Below are 14,861 nucleotides of genomic sequence, written 5' to 3' on the forward strand. Positions count from 1 at the left end.
CACCTGGCTTGGTCTTAAGTTATTGATGTGTTGTTTGGTACTTAATTACTGCCACATCCACTGTGGAAAGACTAGAGCTGTCTTCCTGACAGCAACAAAAGCAATATTTTTACCGTAGTCAGATGACAGGCTCAATATTAATTTGACGAAAGAGCCTCAGGTGTGTTTGGTGTAACTCAGCATAACAATTTAGAAGCAGAAGATAGTTTCTAAATTAGTTCAGTTAAGTGTGACTGCTGTTCATCATAAGGCCAACAAGTAACTGACCTTTACAGTCGAGTCTCTGCTTTTGCCAAGGGAATTTGTCAAACATCTTTCCTAAACATCTCTGATATGAAAACGTGATGAAAAACATTTCCAAACAGTCCAAACCAGAAGGGCACTCAGGGAGTTTATACCTCAGCTAAGGCCCAACAGTCCCCTTATGAAACCCTATTTAAATAAATACATCCTAGATATGCATTTGTATCTGCACCAAATTACATTCACTCATTATACACTCTTTATATCAATCCACCAAACTTGCCTGATTTTTCTTCATCAAGATTCTACCCTATCCCTCAAGCTTAAGTGAGTTAAAGTGAAATAGAAATTCCAGGTTCCATCCCCTGATCAGGAACCACACCAAAATATAATGGGTTCTTCCCTGACCCGTACCACATTGTAAAAAAAAGTTTCACTTTAGATCATCCAGTAGGGTGTAACGTAGGGCTGCTCGATTATGGAAAAAAATCATAATCACGATTATTTTGGACAATATCAAAACCATGATTATTTAAACGATTATTAATATGTGCCCTTATTTTGAAGTCTATGCTTTATTTTTTTAATCACTTCCGGTTCCGGTGAACACCGATGACGGCTGCGTGTCTTATTCCTCAGTGAAACAAGGATATCGTCGCCCGGTTATTCAAACCCTTAATGATGGCGACCCTAACACTCTATGACCGACTCACTGGCGCGGAGAAATGCGGGTCCGGTCTGACCGGTCTGAACAGCCAGGCAGGAGCACGCTTGAGAATAGTGGTGCGCGGCGCAGCCGCTACATGGTGTGCAGCTGCCCTCCCTACTTTTCCACTCGCGCTGTTTTTTTCACCGCCGATCACCAGACACACAACTCGCCTCCTTCACTTTACTGCTGCTTGAGAGTAGGGCTGCAACTAACGACTATTCTAATAGTCGATTAGTCATCGATTATTGAAACGATTAATCGGATTATGAATGACACAAATTCTCAATTGCTCTTATTTAGCCAACAGCTTTTAAATTTAGCTTGAGGTTGTTAGACGCATGTGATGACTGAAAATAAAGACAATTAAGATCGATACTTCATGCAAAAAAAAGTATTTTAATAAACTTTGCTGCACATTAGTGTACTGTTGACACAAAAGAAAAGAAAAATATAGTTTTTGTCCATTTAAAACCAAGGACAGGCAAAGTGATAATAGCAACAAAAAAAATCTAATTTAAGTTTCCCTTTTTCTGTGAACCAAGAATAGGAAAAGTGCTGATACTAAAAATATATTAAATTTCAAAAATCCAATTTTCTTGTTAACAAAAAGGACCGAGAAAGTAGCATCAACAAACGAAACTACAGTCTTCTTTGGACTGAATAATTGTAATTAAAAAAAGACGTTTGTCAGGCACTAGGATAACATTACGCTTTTAAACTCGTAAAAAAAAAGTTTAAACCATATTTTTTTAATGGATTCTAGAATCCTACGCACAGGTATATACCTTTATGTAGCAAGCTAGCTAACAGGCTATTTTACCAAGGCGAGTCTGCATCGTTTATGTTACGATGTCAAACCTCCTCCTCCTCAAATGCACGTGTCCGCCATCCCGCTCGTCCGGCCCGGCTGTATGGGGGTCCGACGAGCGGACCAGCATTAAGCGGGTCCGGTCCGCTCGTCCGGCCCGGCTATAAGCGTTCCGACGAGCGGACCAGTGTACAGCGGGTCCGCCGTACACATAATGCAGGTAGTTTTTTTCGGGCCATGTTGAGGGTGAAGTTCTCCCGAACTATGGACTTCCTGTTGCGCGATGCTGTTGCAGCGCACGCCGCCATTGGCCAATGTGTTGTCACTACTGCACATGCGCGACTTTCAGAGATAGGAAGGAAGCGAGATGGCTCACTCCTCAGCGGTTTCCATCAGCACCTCCGATAAAACAACGTTTAGTTCATCGGCACGGCACGAACAACATGCGCTATGACGTAACCAACGACTCATCGACGAGTATATCCGTCGTCGACTACTTTTGTCATTGAATTTTGTCGACAACGTCGACTAATCGTTGCACCCCTACTTGAGAGTGAGAGCCAGTCAGCTGGGCCGCTGAATGCTTTAGGGAAAGGACTGAAATGCGCATGCTAGTGTTTAATATAAAAAAGACAACAAGATACCCAATTCGATTTTTTGGCATTTTTTCCGAAAGAGACGTCTCTTTCGAAAAAAATCGTTTCAACTCGATTATAGTAGTTTGTAGATCGTTTGACCCCATAATCGTAATCACGATTAAATTTAGATTAATCGAGCAGCCCTAGTGTAACGGTACCCAAAAATCACAGTTCGGTTCCTACGTTGGTATTCATGGTTCAGTTGGTTTTCGGTACCGTAAAAATAAGAATTGGGTATCTTGTTGTCTTTTTTATATTAAACACTAGTTTTCTCAATAGACACTTAATGTCTGACTTACTAATCAAGTGCATAAAGTAAAGTAAATAAATAAAAAATTATTATGGGTATCGATTACTTAGTCTGTTATAAAAAAAAAACTACGACAATTGAAGAATGGATAAATATGATGTAATATATACAATGATATTCAGGGTCAGGTTTGTTTCCAAATTGAGTTCTGCACACAGAAAAAAGTCTGCACATGCAGTGGTTACAGGTACGTGCCGAGTCCAAAGCACCATTCCAAAAACATTTGATATAAATGTGTTCTGTAACACCCCTACTGTAGTGTTTGCATAATCCTGCTAAATAACATCAAACAATTGTTAATTAAAAACATAACCTCCTTAACAGAGGTAATCATTTTACAAAAGTTTAAACCCGGTCATAGTTTAGTTACTATGGATTATCTCACCTTCATGGCGTCTAATCCATACTATAAACTACCTATGGTTTAGTTTTTAGTGTTAGTATAACATCAATCAATCAATCAAATTTTATTTGTATAGCCCATGTTCACAAATTACAATTCGTCTCATAGGGCTTTAACAGGGTGTGACATCCTCTGTCCTTAACCCTCAGCAAGAGTAAGGAAAAACTACTTAAAAAACCCTTTTACAGGGTAAAAATATGTAGAAACGTCAGAGAGAGCCACATGTGAGGGATCCCTCTCCCAGGACGGACAGAAGTGCAATAGATGCCACGTGTAGGAAAACATCATCAAGATTAAAGTTTTTAGCAGCATTTGATGAGGGTAAACATGAGATCATGTGACAAGTGCTGTAAAGGTTTGGCCACCAAGTGCATTCCCTCATTTACATTGTTTAAATTAAATGGGTAATAATCTGCAGATAAATCAATAATGAAAATAATGGTTTGATATTTATAAGTTTGGTTGGAACATGTCACTTTTACCTTTGAGAGAGCTGGTCTAACAATATTCCTCTGTTTCAAGAATTAATGCTTAGTTTGGCTAAACTTTGAGCTTTTATTTATGTTACCTGACCTTGGGAAACTAAGCAAGATTGAAAATGGCCATCTTGGCCCACGTGTATAAGTGCTTTTTATCCCCTGCTAGAGCCCCTGTGGGATTTATGTGCCTTTTTTATTGTTAACAACGCAAAAAATGCATGTACAAAAACAAGTCTGCTTCTTCAGCATTATCTTTGTGACCTTGAACCTGGCAAAGGACAAAATACATTAAAGTCTTTGCCGCAGTATGGAACATGAAGTATTATAGCCTGTCTGCTTGTTGTGTAGCCATGTATGTGGATGCCTAATGACCCTAACTAAACTAAACTTTGTTCTCTTTAACATTGCAGTATTCCCTTTGATAGAATATCAGACATCAATTTTTCACTGAATACAAATGAAAGTGTAAGTACTTGGTCTATTCATCTTGAAATCATATTAAATCAGTGATTTAGAGGAGAAATTTAAGTGGAAGAAATTAAATATGTTGATTATTAATATGGCATGTATTGTATTTCCTGATATCATTGTTAACATTCATTTAAAAGCAGATTCCACAAAGAGATATAAGAAATTCAAATTATTTTTGGTGGATTTGTAGAATGAGGATTAATTTTGAATATGTGCATTTGAACCACAAGGAACAAACGCATGATGAAATGCAGTAAAGCATGAATTGGCTTAAATTAATATCCATTGAGATGGCTCTGATTGAGGCCTGCTGTGAAACTGTTATGCTAGGATACTAGAGGTTAACCTGTTAATGTCTGCTTCACAGCTCATGGTCTCTTGTTTTGTAGGATCCAACCCTAGTTTTCTGTGCAAGTAAAGTACATAAGACAGTGTTTTATTAGCTACCCCTGCATGTGCATTTGTGTAACCACAGGCAAACATAGCTTTGTTTGAGGCTCGCTGTAAAGAGAAAATACAGCAGTTTGAAGATGCCGGTTCAGATGAAGAAGATATCTGGGATGAAAAAGATGTCACCTTTGCACCAGAGGCACAGAGACGCCCCAGGTCAGCTGACATGAACACACACACAGGCGCGCAGACACGCGCGTCCTTGTGTTGTGCTGAATACATGCATGTTGTGACTTTAAACTTTAAGCCCTCTCAGAAAGAAAGAAAAATAGCCGTTTATCTGTTGTGTCCATCTCAGGAGCTCAGGTAGCACAGACAGTGAAGAGAGCACAGATTCAGAGGAGGAAGATGGAAAGAGAGATCCATTTGAAGCATCCAATCCCATCACTGATGACAGAATGGAAGTTGACACAGGTTGGTTTACTTTGCTGACTTAGACTGGATTTGTTTTCAAACTTTGGATTTGTATTTAGCGCTGATAGTTAGTGTTCTGTAATTATTATTTATTTATTTTAACAGCAATAGAAATGTTTCAGTGCTGGTGTACATTCGATATTTTTGTCAAGACCCTGCCTCTAATGACAAATTGTATGTATTTAAAAAAAAAAAATTAGGGCCAGTGTGGACAGCCAACTTTGATGACATCCCCATGGACACGGGTACATCCACAGCTCCAGCCTCCAGTCCCAGTGACCCTGCTGACTCCTGTCCTTTGTCCTCTTCCTCTTCCTCCACCACAATGACTGAAGTTCTTTCTGGGGAAGCATGGAGCACCTCTTCTACTCCCACCTCCAATTCTGAAACTGGCTGGGCAGATTTCTCCAACTTTACACCTGTTAGGTAGGGCATCCTGACAGACTCTAATATAGCTTTCTGTTAGTCTGCCAGCAGTGCTGCAGTAACAGCAGAGCATTTATGGCTTTTGGCTTCAGTCAATCTGAAATAACAATTCTAAGATAAAAAGAGAAATTGCGTTTTTTTTTCAGCCCAAAAGACCCACTAAGATGCAACTCTCCTGTTGCTATGGAAACCAGCATAGAGACAATGGACCCTCTTGGGGTCAATGCCCCCATTCAGCCTGAAGGTGAGATGTCTTCAAATACATGTCCATATTGACAGCTATAGTGACTTGTGTACACAGTTATGATCCTGTAACACACACACACACACAAAAGAGGGTGCCCTCCCACATTCCGACATCTATAAATGAAATAAGTCTTGGCTCTGACCCAATTGTAAACACACATTTTGAAAGAACATTTGATACATGCTAATTAGTGTAATTTCTCTTGGCTTATCATTTAGTATCAGAATCTAAATTAACCAAAAATAACTGAGTGATTATGCCTTCTATCTAGGTAGCTTGAGTTGATAAGTGTTGAAACAGCTAAAATAATCTTGACCATTGGCACTTATGACCTCTTTCTCGCCACTCTTAACAACCCTCAGAAAGTGATGGCTGGTTGGGAACCAGTGTGGCTTCTCCCTCCCCCACCTCACCTAAGGATTGTGGGAAATCTAAAGCAGAGGACGAAACCACCTGTTGTGAGCAGCGCAGCATTACAGAGACGGTCATCAATGGCTCCATGAAAGAAACAGTCAGCCTCACTGTTGACGCCAAGACTGAGACCGCCGTCTTCAAGAGGTTCGCCAAACTCATCCACACGAGACAAATACTACATAGCTGTACTTGATGACTCGATGTCATTACTAGCAGATTCCATGCTATGGATGTGGTCCTGTCATTCTAAAAACCCAAGAGGGTTATATTGAAAAGCAATTACATTACGGTATCTTCTATAGAATGACTACATGTTATGGTGTGTCTCATTAGTGTTGTCACATCTGTTTTCTGAGAGTGCCCTGATACTATACTTTGTCACGATTCCTGTAGTGGCAGTGTTAAATATAACACCAAGATTGGAGACTGGCACAAGGCCTATTAAAAACATGTATTGGTTGTAGAGTGTTAAATTGAAATGTGGTTTTAAGATGTCTATGGCCAGCACATGATCTAAGAACCAATTAGCACAAAATACCATCAGTTCTCTTTGTTCTGCCTCATTTAAACAGAGCCATTTGCTCCTATCCTAGCATTTGTGCAGCATGTTCTATTAGCTGAGCACAAAAATACCACACAGATGGGTAAAACCAATTTATAGGTCAGAAGTATACCGTAGGTGTGCTGCTTCAGCTGCTCGTTGCAGCATAGGGCCAAGTTGGGCTGAAAGGAGAGAAAATAGTAGAGACTGAGAGACAATCCACATCTTGTCCATCTTTCACAAATTATCAAACTACAAATTTGTCACAGCCACCTTTCTGTCCACCAAGGACTAATTGTTTCTTTATCGAGTTTCAACAGTGTCTTCATATTAAAGTACTTGCTTATCCTAAATCAGCAGCTGTTGAAGGTGGTCATCCTCTTGTTGATGCTGCAATATATTGTCTGTCTGTCTGTGTAAATAACTGTCTGATGAACTGAGCGACACTTACAACCTGAGCTTCCCCTCTCTCTCTTGCTGTGCGTTGTGGGTGTGGTCTTCTTCAGAGTGTTGAAATCTTATCGGTATGTACAGCCAATCAGAGATCAGCCTGCAGCCGTGATGTAGTCTTGTCACGTCAACCACCAACTATTCTTTCCCAGTTTTGATCTTTTGTTTCCGCTCCTTGTTTGTTTATTTCATTATCTCCATTCTGCATGTTTTTCTACAAAAGTTGTCGTCCATTTCTGGATTCACGTCAGCCTCTTGACAATAGCATTTTTAATGGTCTCAAACGGCTAGAACTATTATGTTTATTTAATTTCTATGATAAGTGTCTCCCACATCTGCCTTTTTTGGCTCTAGCCCTTAGCCATGCTACCCTTTTTAAGAGAATAGAAAAAAATGAAAATGCTAAATTAAAGGTGTAACTGCTTAAAAATCCCTTATGTGAAAAACGGTCACATCAGGCACTGCTGATTTTAATGATACATTTACGCGTTAGTCCACCAGTCCGCAATGATGCGTGTGTTCAAAGACCATTTATAAAGAATTCTTATCATTACGGCACTCCCAACTTGTACTCACATTTTTTTTTAAATGCATATTTTTCTGTGTTTTGGTCCTTTTTCGGCCACTCAAGCTGCATTTAGCTTACTAACAGAATCCTTCTAGGGCGACCATGTTCTGAAAACCATGTTGAGTTGGCTGGCGAAACAGCCTACTGTAACAGGTTTATTTTTTCTGATATAAATAATTTCAGTTTACCTAGTAATTTTTTTTTAAATTGTATCTTCTATGCAAACTATAATGGAGACACCGTACCTCAATAACCTCAAACATGTTAATTACTCTACTGCATTTGATGTTACTTAAGACCTTAAGTATGTGCCAATGCAGTGGGAATCCTTAATATCTACCAAACAACTTAAGTTGGATTTAGACTGATTTTATTCCTTGTTGTAAGCATTAAGGATGGATATTATTGTTGTTACTACACAATAAAAAAACTTCTAATCAGGCACGACACTACCAGTATGAATGTTGTTGCATTGTGTGAAAAACAGATGTTGTTCCACGTGTGTAACCCTAACCAGAGATTTGTAATTGGGCACATATTTGTCTTGTAGCATGACAGCTTGTTTCCAGAAGTGACAAATGCTGAGTGATTGTTAATTATCATCACAAATGTTGGATTGTATTTCGGTGTTCATGAGTGTTATGCTTTGATTGAGGCCTCATCAAGATCATTGGTGGTTCTCTGAGACAAAGCAAGACGGACGGCTTGCACAATCAATTTTGGTCTAATCAGTGTCCAAACCCGTTCGTATGGCCACCTGCTGTTTGCTGGCTCTGTAACTACACAGTAGAAAGAGTGATGTAGCTCAACAACCAAAACAGTTGACTTTCTCCATTTGCTGTACATTTGATGTTTTTCCTGCATACTGCTCCAGTTAATCCATTTCAACACCTCCATCCTTTGTTTTACTGTGTACTCTATCAGTCAGTTCAGCATGCATCACAGTTCACGTCTCACTGTTTTTTTTGTGTCTTTCTATGGGAAAGTAAGGGGTTAGTATAAACTACTTCTTATTGTATTAATGTATATCTCTTTGTTTGTGTATGTACGTGTTTGTTCCAGTGATGAAGAGAAGAGTGCTTCTTCAGAGAAATACTCAGTAGTGGAGTGTGTGGATTTGGAAAGAACAGGCATTAACACCTCTGCCGCTGCCTGCTGTCCCAAAACAGGGTCAGACACAACACAGACAACTTACCTAAAGAAAAACAAAAAAATTAACAACTATATAAATCTCTCTATTACAAAATGCTTACATTGTTGTCTTGATAGTGCATAATTCAAAAGTAACTTTTTTGTATATCTTTGTTAAACAAAAATTATCATAATTAATAAAGTCAACTTTTCTAGTGGAACATACCACTCCATAGGTGTTTGTCATAAAAAAAAAAAAGAACTAAGTGTCCAGCAGAGAAGTCAGGTTTACAATATCAGAAGTCAATTTAACGATGAAAAGTATATTTGGCTGTATGTTGAACATTAATCTGCAGTATTTACACAACAAAATCTGTAATAGTTGTACATATATCTCTAGAGCAACATATTTCCAAATTTTTCTCTTTAAGCTAAATGTTGTGGAAAAACACCGAACTGTATTTTTGATTAATCACAATTTTTATTTGAATCGATTAAAATAGATTCTTATTGCTAAATGTTCTGTGTGCTATGTTCACTTGTTGCAAGTGCTTAAGTTAGGCTGTATGGTGTACAAAATTTAGTTGTTACAATGTGCAAAAGTCATGTTTGTGTCTTTTGCATTTAAATTAATAGGTCATTGTTTTTACTTTTTGATAACATGAAATGTGGGAAATGAAACCGGAACCTCAGACAGTTATATTTTCAAGGAAAAAAGAAAAGTGTAAGCAACTTTGATATTTTCCTGAATTAACTAAATCATCAAGAATCAAACTGTATTCGACTGTTAGAATAGAAATTAGACTGACTCAGGAAATCAGTGCAAATATCAATCCTTAATTTAGCATTTACTATAAGTGGTTTCCTTTTGATCATGATCTATTTGAGTTATGTTACAAAATTTCCAGATGAGCTATTGACAGACTCCACTCTCCTTTGTTTACTTAAGCAGTGATAAGGGTCGGTCCACTGCAGAGATTCCCAATGGTCCTCTAGAGGGAATGGCAGCCATAGAGGAAGCCAAGTAAGTGAAACCTGTGGGAGAGGTTGATCCTGACTCTTTCCATGATATACCCCTAAATCATGAAACCCCCTCAAATGTCATAATGCGTAATGTTCAGTATACATCTTAACTCAGAGAAAAGTAGTAGAGTACAGCTAATTATTGTATTACTCTAAAATGTATGTATATCTATTTCCTTCTGTCTCCTTAATGTCCATATCTTTATCTTTGTGTTTCTCTCCAGAATAGACCAGAGTGCTGTGTCTTCCGAGCCAGCTGTGAATGGGCCAGCATGAGGGTCGTTTATTGCCAGCCAATGGCCAGCCTGTTCTGCCACGCAGGGCCCTCCTCCTGGCTAACCAGCAGAGGCCACTGTTCAGAGCTCTACCAATCACATGCCCCACCAGGACCAGCAATACTCTCATCGGCTCATCAATGACAGTCACAGACAGGTGTACAGACACAGGATGAACTGAAAAGCAAAATAAGAGACAAATTCAAATGGATACTAGGTTCTTTTCTGCTTTTGTTTATATACTATTGTTCTTATGAGGTGATATCTGACTGATATCTTGCCACTCAAAATTAAATGGTAATGTTGCTATAGTTTAAAGAAATGATTGTATGAATAAAATATTTTATAAAAAGACAAATGTATACAGAAACATAAGATGAATTACCACAGAAACGGGAATAGCACATTGGTGACCAAAGCAACTATAAAGCTGTTAGTAGATCGATCTGTTCTCCTGCACAGCAGCCAGACACAACAGTTGCTTTATTTATAACTTGCCCACCATTGGTCTTTGTCTGAGCAAAGCTGTTCCTTCCAATTGGAAAAAAAACAAACGTTTTAATTACCACACAGTAGCTGCAGATCTTCTTGGTAAATGTTTTCACATGTATTCTTCTGCATTGAATAAGACAAAGCTTTTTGGTATTTTTTATTTATTTATTATGGAAGTAAAATTATGGTTATGTATTGATACTTAAGAGCCATACAAACACTCTCTCCCCTTCTAGTGAGCTGCATTTATGCTAACTGGGTTCCTACCTCACAGCTAGAATGCTCAGCAGGAGAGAAGCAGTTTGTTGTCAGCACAGCCTAAAGTGGGAGCTGTAAATGCTTTCTGAGGTTGATGTTATAGCTCCAATTTCAGAACTGCAGTCCCCTCTCTTTGGCCCAGCACTCTGATTATTCTATTTTTGTTCAAATTATTTTTAGACCAATAGTTTTTCTGAGCGTCTTCCTTTTATACTACCCTTACATTTAGAACATTTAATTGTAGGCTGACGACAGTCTGCAAAACGGTAATTTCTTAGCAGCCATGACTTACTTCACAAAGGGACATGAAATTATAAGAAAAGTCAATTTGATTCCGTATGTGTTAAGAGTTTAATGTTTTGGAAAGGCTGCTCCAGGCAGCAGTGTCACATACTTGCACTGCATTCAGACTGACAACTCTGGAGAAAAAACAGCACCTTTTTTCAAGGTATTGTTGGCAAATCAGAGTAACACACCAAAGCAGAGAAGCTGAACCATTTACTATTTTGACCAATCAAAATAGAGCCAGTCAACATTCCACGTAGATTAGGTGACTGGTAAAATGTTACTGTTCACCCTTGTTAAAAAGGAGGATTCCTAATATCCTTCCTTTAAAATGTTGTCTGGTGTTTTGGTGTCTGATATGCCTTCAATAGTTTGAATTAATTACTCAAACTGCCTGCATTATCTTAATTCTCAGCAGTAACCAAAGTAAAATATCCTTTCTAATGTAGACCTTTGTGCAGTGATGGTTCATCTTTGAAGTCCATTTTGAGTAAAGCATCTTTCAGAGTGCTCTTGTCAGCCTGAACGCAGCTTTGGTCCTTCATCCACTAAAAATCCACTTTAATGAGACTTTGGATTGACTTAGTTTCAAATTTCAAACTTGATGTGGTTTCAGACAAACTCTAGTTGCCTCTGTATATATGGCCTTTTAGCTTTGGTTTGGTCGCCACCAACCCCTGAGCAAAATGTCTGTCTGGCTTTTGAGGTGCTATATGCTTAACCTTTTTAATATTATACATAAATGACCAACTTTTGGCGAAAATGAACATGAGCTAGTCTTGAAATATGTTTAAGCATTACGGCTGAATATTACATGAGGTTAACAGAACCTGACAAAGGCCAGTTACCAGAGCATCTACAAGCAGCTGGGAGGAAATTAAGGCCGCCTTGTCTCTACAGAACCCTATCTCCACTTCAAATGTGTTCTCCCTAGAATCATGTGATTCAGTGTTTGGCATTTGATTCCAAAATAAACTAGTTTTGTAACTCGGTTTCTGTACAATCGTTAGAAACAGAATAAGCTATTTACAACTGACAACTTGACCCCCACTTTTTGTCTGATTATTGATAAATTAAATTTCATCTTACTTTGTGAAGCTCAGTGGTCTTTGCAGATGGGTTATTAGGCTTGTTTATTTTTGCACAATCCCACCACAGACTTTTTTTTTTTAATGCTCTCCATATGTGACCTTAATTGCTTAATGACAATAAGGCAATCATCCTTCAATGACCCATAGCTGTGAGCTGCCAGGCAGTCAGTTTCTTTCATTGGATTAAATGCTTAACTGGAATATAAATTTGCCTTTAACGTGACACTGCATGAGGTGGTCTTCAACAGTGGCTGTCTTCTGGTGCTGTCCTTTGTAGAAAAGCAGCTTCTGAGCCCTGATTTAGGCACTGCTTCAACTTCACGGAGAAATCCTGGAAAAGGAAGGTCAGTATTTTTATTCCTCTGCCAGTGGCTGGAGGCATCCTGTTTTCAGATTATCTGTCTAATCCCTTTATTTTAGAGAGATGGTTCACCCAGAAATGAAAATTCACTCAGTTGTTTGAGTCCACAAAAAAAACGATTTTGGATTTTCAGGGGTTAACAGTGTAGCAGCCGAATCCAATATAATTGAAAACATTTGTGAATTCTCTTTAGACGTAGCCTAATAAAATAACAGCAAAAACATAACATGCCTCCTTACTGCTCGCACGGTGTCAGCCAATTGTCCCCAATCCCGACATTCAAATTTGAGTTGGAACAAGTACATTTCCAATGTGTTTTAAGCTTAAAAGTCCACCAGAAGTGGCTAAGCTAGCGGAATTAGCATTTACTACGGTCTCTGAGTGCACCTCGTCGGGATATATCAGAGGACATTTAAGCTTAAAAACGGATGTAAATGACCTTGTTTCAAGGCAAATACTACCGGACCCTTGCATGATGCCACAGGAGCAGTATGGAGGCATGTTATGGTTGTTCTGTTTTATTACATCTGAAGAAGGACTCTCCATTGATTTTAATTTTATTGGCTTGTGCTCTAACAAAGTTTACTCCCAAGACTCCAGAAATGTTTTGTGGACTCACTTCACGCACCTCTCCATCGGCATAATGGCGAGTAGACGGTGAGTTAATTTACATTTTTGGATGAACTATCCCTTTAGGAACACCTTGAGGGAATTTCCTTTAAATTTGTTACAAATATTAATTTGGACATAAAAACTGTCCAAATTAATATTGGCAGTACTCCTAAACTGTCCAAATTAATATTGGTGTTACTCCTACATCTCAGAGAAATCTTGTGGAATGTCCTCTTTGATGACTTGATTAGAATTTGGAGATCAGAGGTCCAGGTTACTCACCTCTCAAACACTTTTGCCTTGTCAACACGCCATCTTAAGAATGCCTGGAGAGAATTCCTTAAAATTCGCTATAATTACTGACTCAGCGGTACTTCAGTCTGTGCCCAAAGATGATCTCTGAATTTATCCCTGAACTATCAGATGAAAATTCAGATAGGTTCCAGAAAGAGTCTGGTGGATGTAAAGTATTAAGCTCATTATAGCAACAGATGAGAGCCTTTATTTTATTCTAATGGTTACAGAAATATCCAAAAGTATCCATATCAAGTTTGATTTATCTTAGAAAAAAAACAGCACCTAAAAGCCTGAGTTGGGTAAACTCTCCAGGACAGAAGTGCAGTACATGTCTTGTATCCATGTCTGACCAGACTTGTGTAATGAAAACTTTGAAGAATCTAATAAAAACATGTTAAATATGGTGAATAGGCAATATTTATATAAATACGTTTAGTTTGCCCACACATTCATACAGTTCATCTATTGGAATTACTTTATTTCTATGATGGGCCATTCATGGTTCAGTATCTTGCCCAAGGACCCTTTGGCATACAGATTGGGAAGACTGGAATCGAACCACTAACTTGGTTGGAAGACGATTGCGCTGCCACAGCCGCTGAATAATAGATAAATGCATATGTTATGGGCACACTTGTTTTGTGCCCCACAGTAGATATTTGACCCAAAAAAGCAGTTCATATTTGATTTAAAATGCATATTTGTGCCAAATTTGGTGTTATACAAGTAAATGTAATTGTACAATAAACCAAATACTGGTTTCTTAACTCAGTCAGACACTAGATAGGGCAAAATCACAGAGTATAGTTTGTGACTAGATCACTGTAAAAGTCAAACAGAACTGTGGTGGATAACTTGCCTTGATGAAGTTGCCATGTATCAACAAAAGATGGATAGAAATATTTCTTTTTGTAAAGTTAAACACATACCTTAAACATTTTTTTTACTGTATCTACCTTTGTGGTTTTACCCCTGAATCAATTAATCATTTGAGAATTAAATATATAGGTTAAAAAACCTTTTTTCCAGTTCAAGCCTTTTTTTAAATATAATCATAGGTATAAGCGAGTGTTGTAGTTTACTCTCAGCTGGTGACGTTTGTTGACCCACTCCTGTTTCCTGTGAAAACCCCCGCTACAGTCAAGATTTGCAGTTGGGTTAGTATTTGCTGGACTCAGACTCTCAGGTGGTCTGAACCCAGAGAAAACTAAAGAGTAGAGATTCTAACTATCATATTGAAGTGGGCTTATGACTGGGGGTTTAAGCCATCAACAAGCAAGTCTTGTTACACGACGATCACTAATAAATGCACGCTTGGTGCTGAGAAGCTAACATTATATGGAGAGCAGATGGAGAGAGAAAATGAGTTTAAGCATCCATTTCTGTGGCTTGATAACAAATATACATGGAATATACATCAACTACACTGCTAAAAAAAATTGAAGGAACACTTTGAAAACACATC

General features: G+C 38.4%; 1 protein-coding gene across 3 annotated transcripts in view; it reads left to right on the forward strand.

The window, feature by feature from the left end:
* ppp6r3 (protein phosphatase 6, regulatory subunit 3) overlaps window positions 1–12,137 on the forward strand; it is a 32,715-nt gene extending 20,578 nt beyond the window's left edge. For 2 of the 3 annotated variants that reach the window (XM_053427637.1, XM_053427640.1), the window contains exons 17-25: window positions 4,001–4,055; window positions 4,537–4,667; window positions 4,810–4,925; window positions 5,126–5,351; window positions 5,498–5,595; window positions 5,961–6,156; window positions 8,634–8,741; window positions 9,652–9,726; window positions 9,950–12,137. In XM_053427637.1, the coding sequence (XP_053283612.1) occupies window positions 4,001–4,055; window positions 4,537–4,667; window positions 4,810–4,925; window positions 5,126–5,351; window positions 5,498–5,595; window positions 5,961–6,156; window positions 8,634–8,741; window positions 9,652–9,726; window positions 9,950–10,001 (1,057 nt within the window). In that variant the 3' untranslated portion in view covers window positions 10,002–12,137. The remainder of the gene's footprint in view (window positions 1–4,000; window positions 4,056–4,536; window positions 4,668–4,809; window positions 4,926–5,125; window positions 5,352–5,497; window positions 5,596–5,960; window positions 6,157–8,633; window positions 8,742–9,651; window positions 9,727–9,949) is intronic. The other variant, XM_053427638.1, reaches the window with a different exon arrangement.
* Window positions 12,138–14,861: the final 2,724 nt, after the last annotated feature.

Source organism: Pleuronectes platessa, chromosome 7 (assembly GCF_947347685.1).
Source record: "Pleuronectes platessa chromosome 7, fPlePla1.1, whole genome shotgun sequence".
NCBI lineage: Eukaryota > Metazoa > Chordata > Actinopteri > Pleuronectiformes > Pleuronectidae > Pleuronectes > Pleuronectes platessa.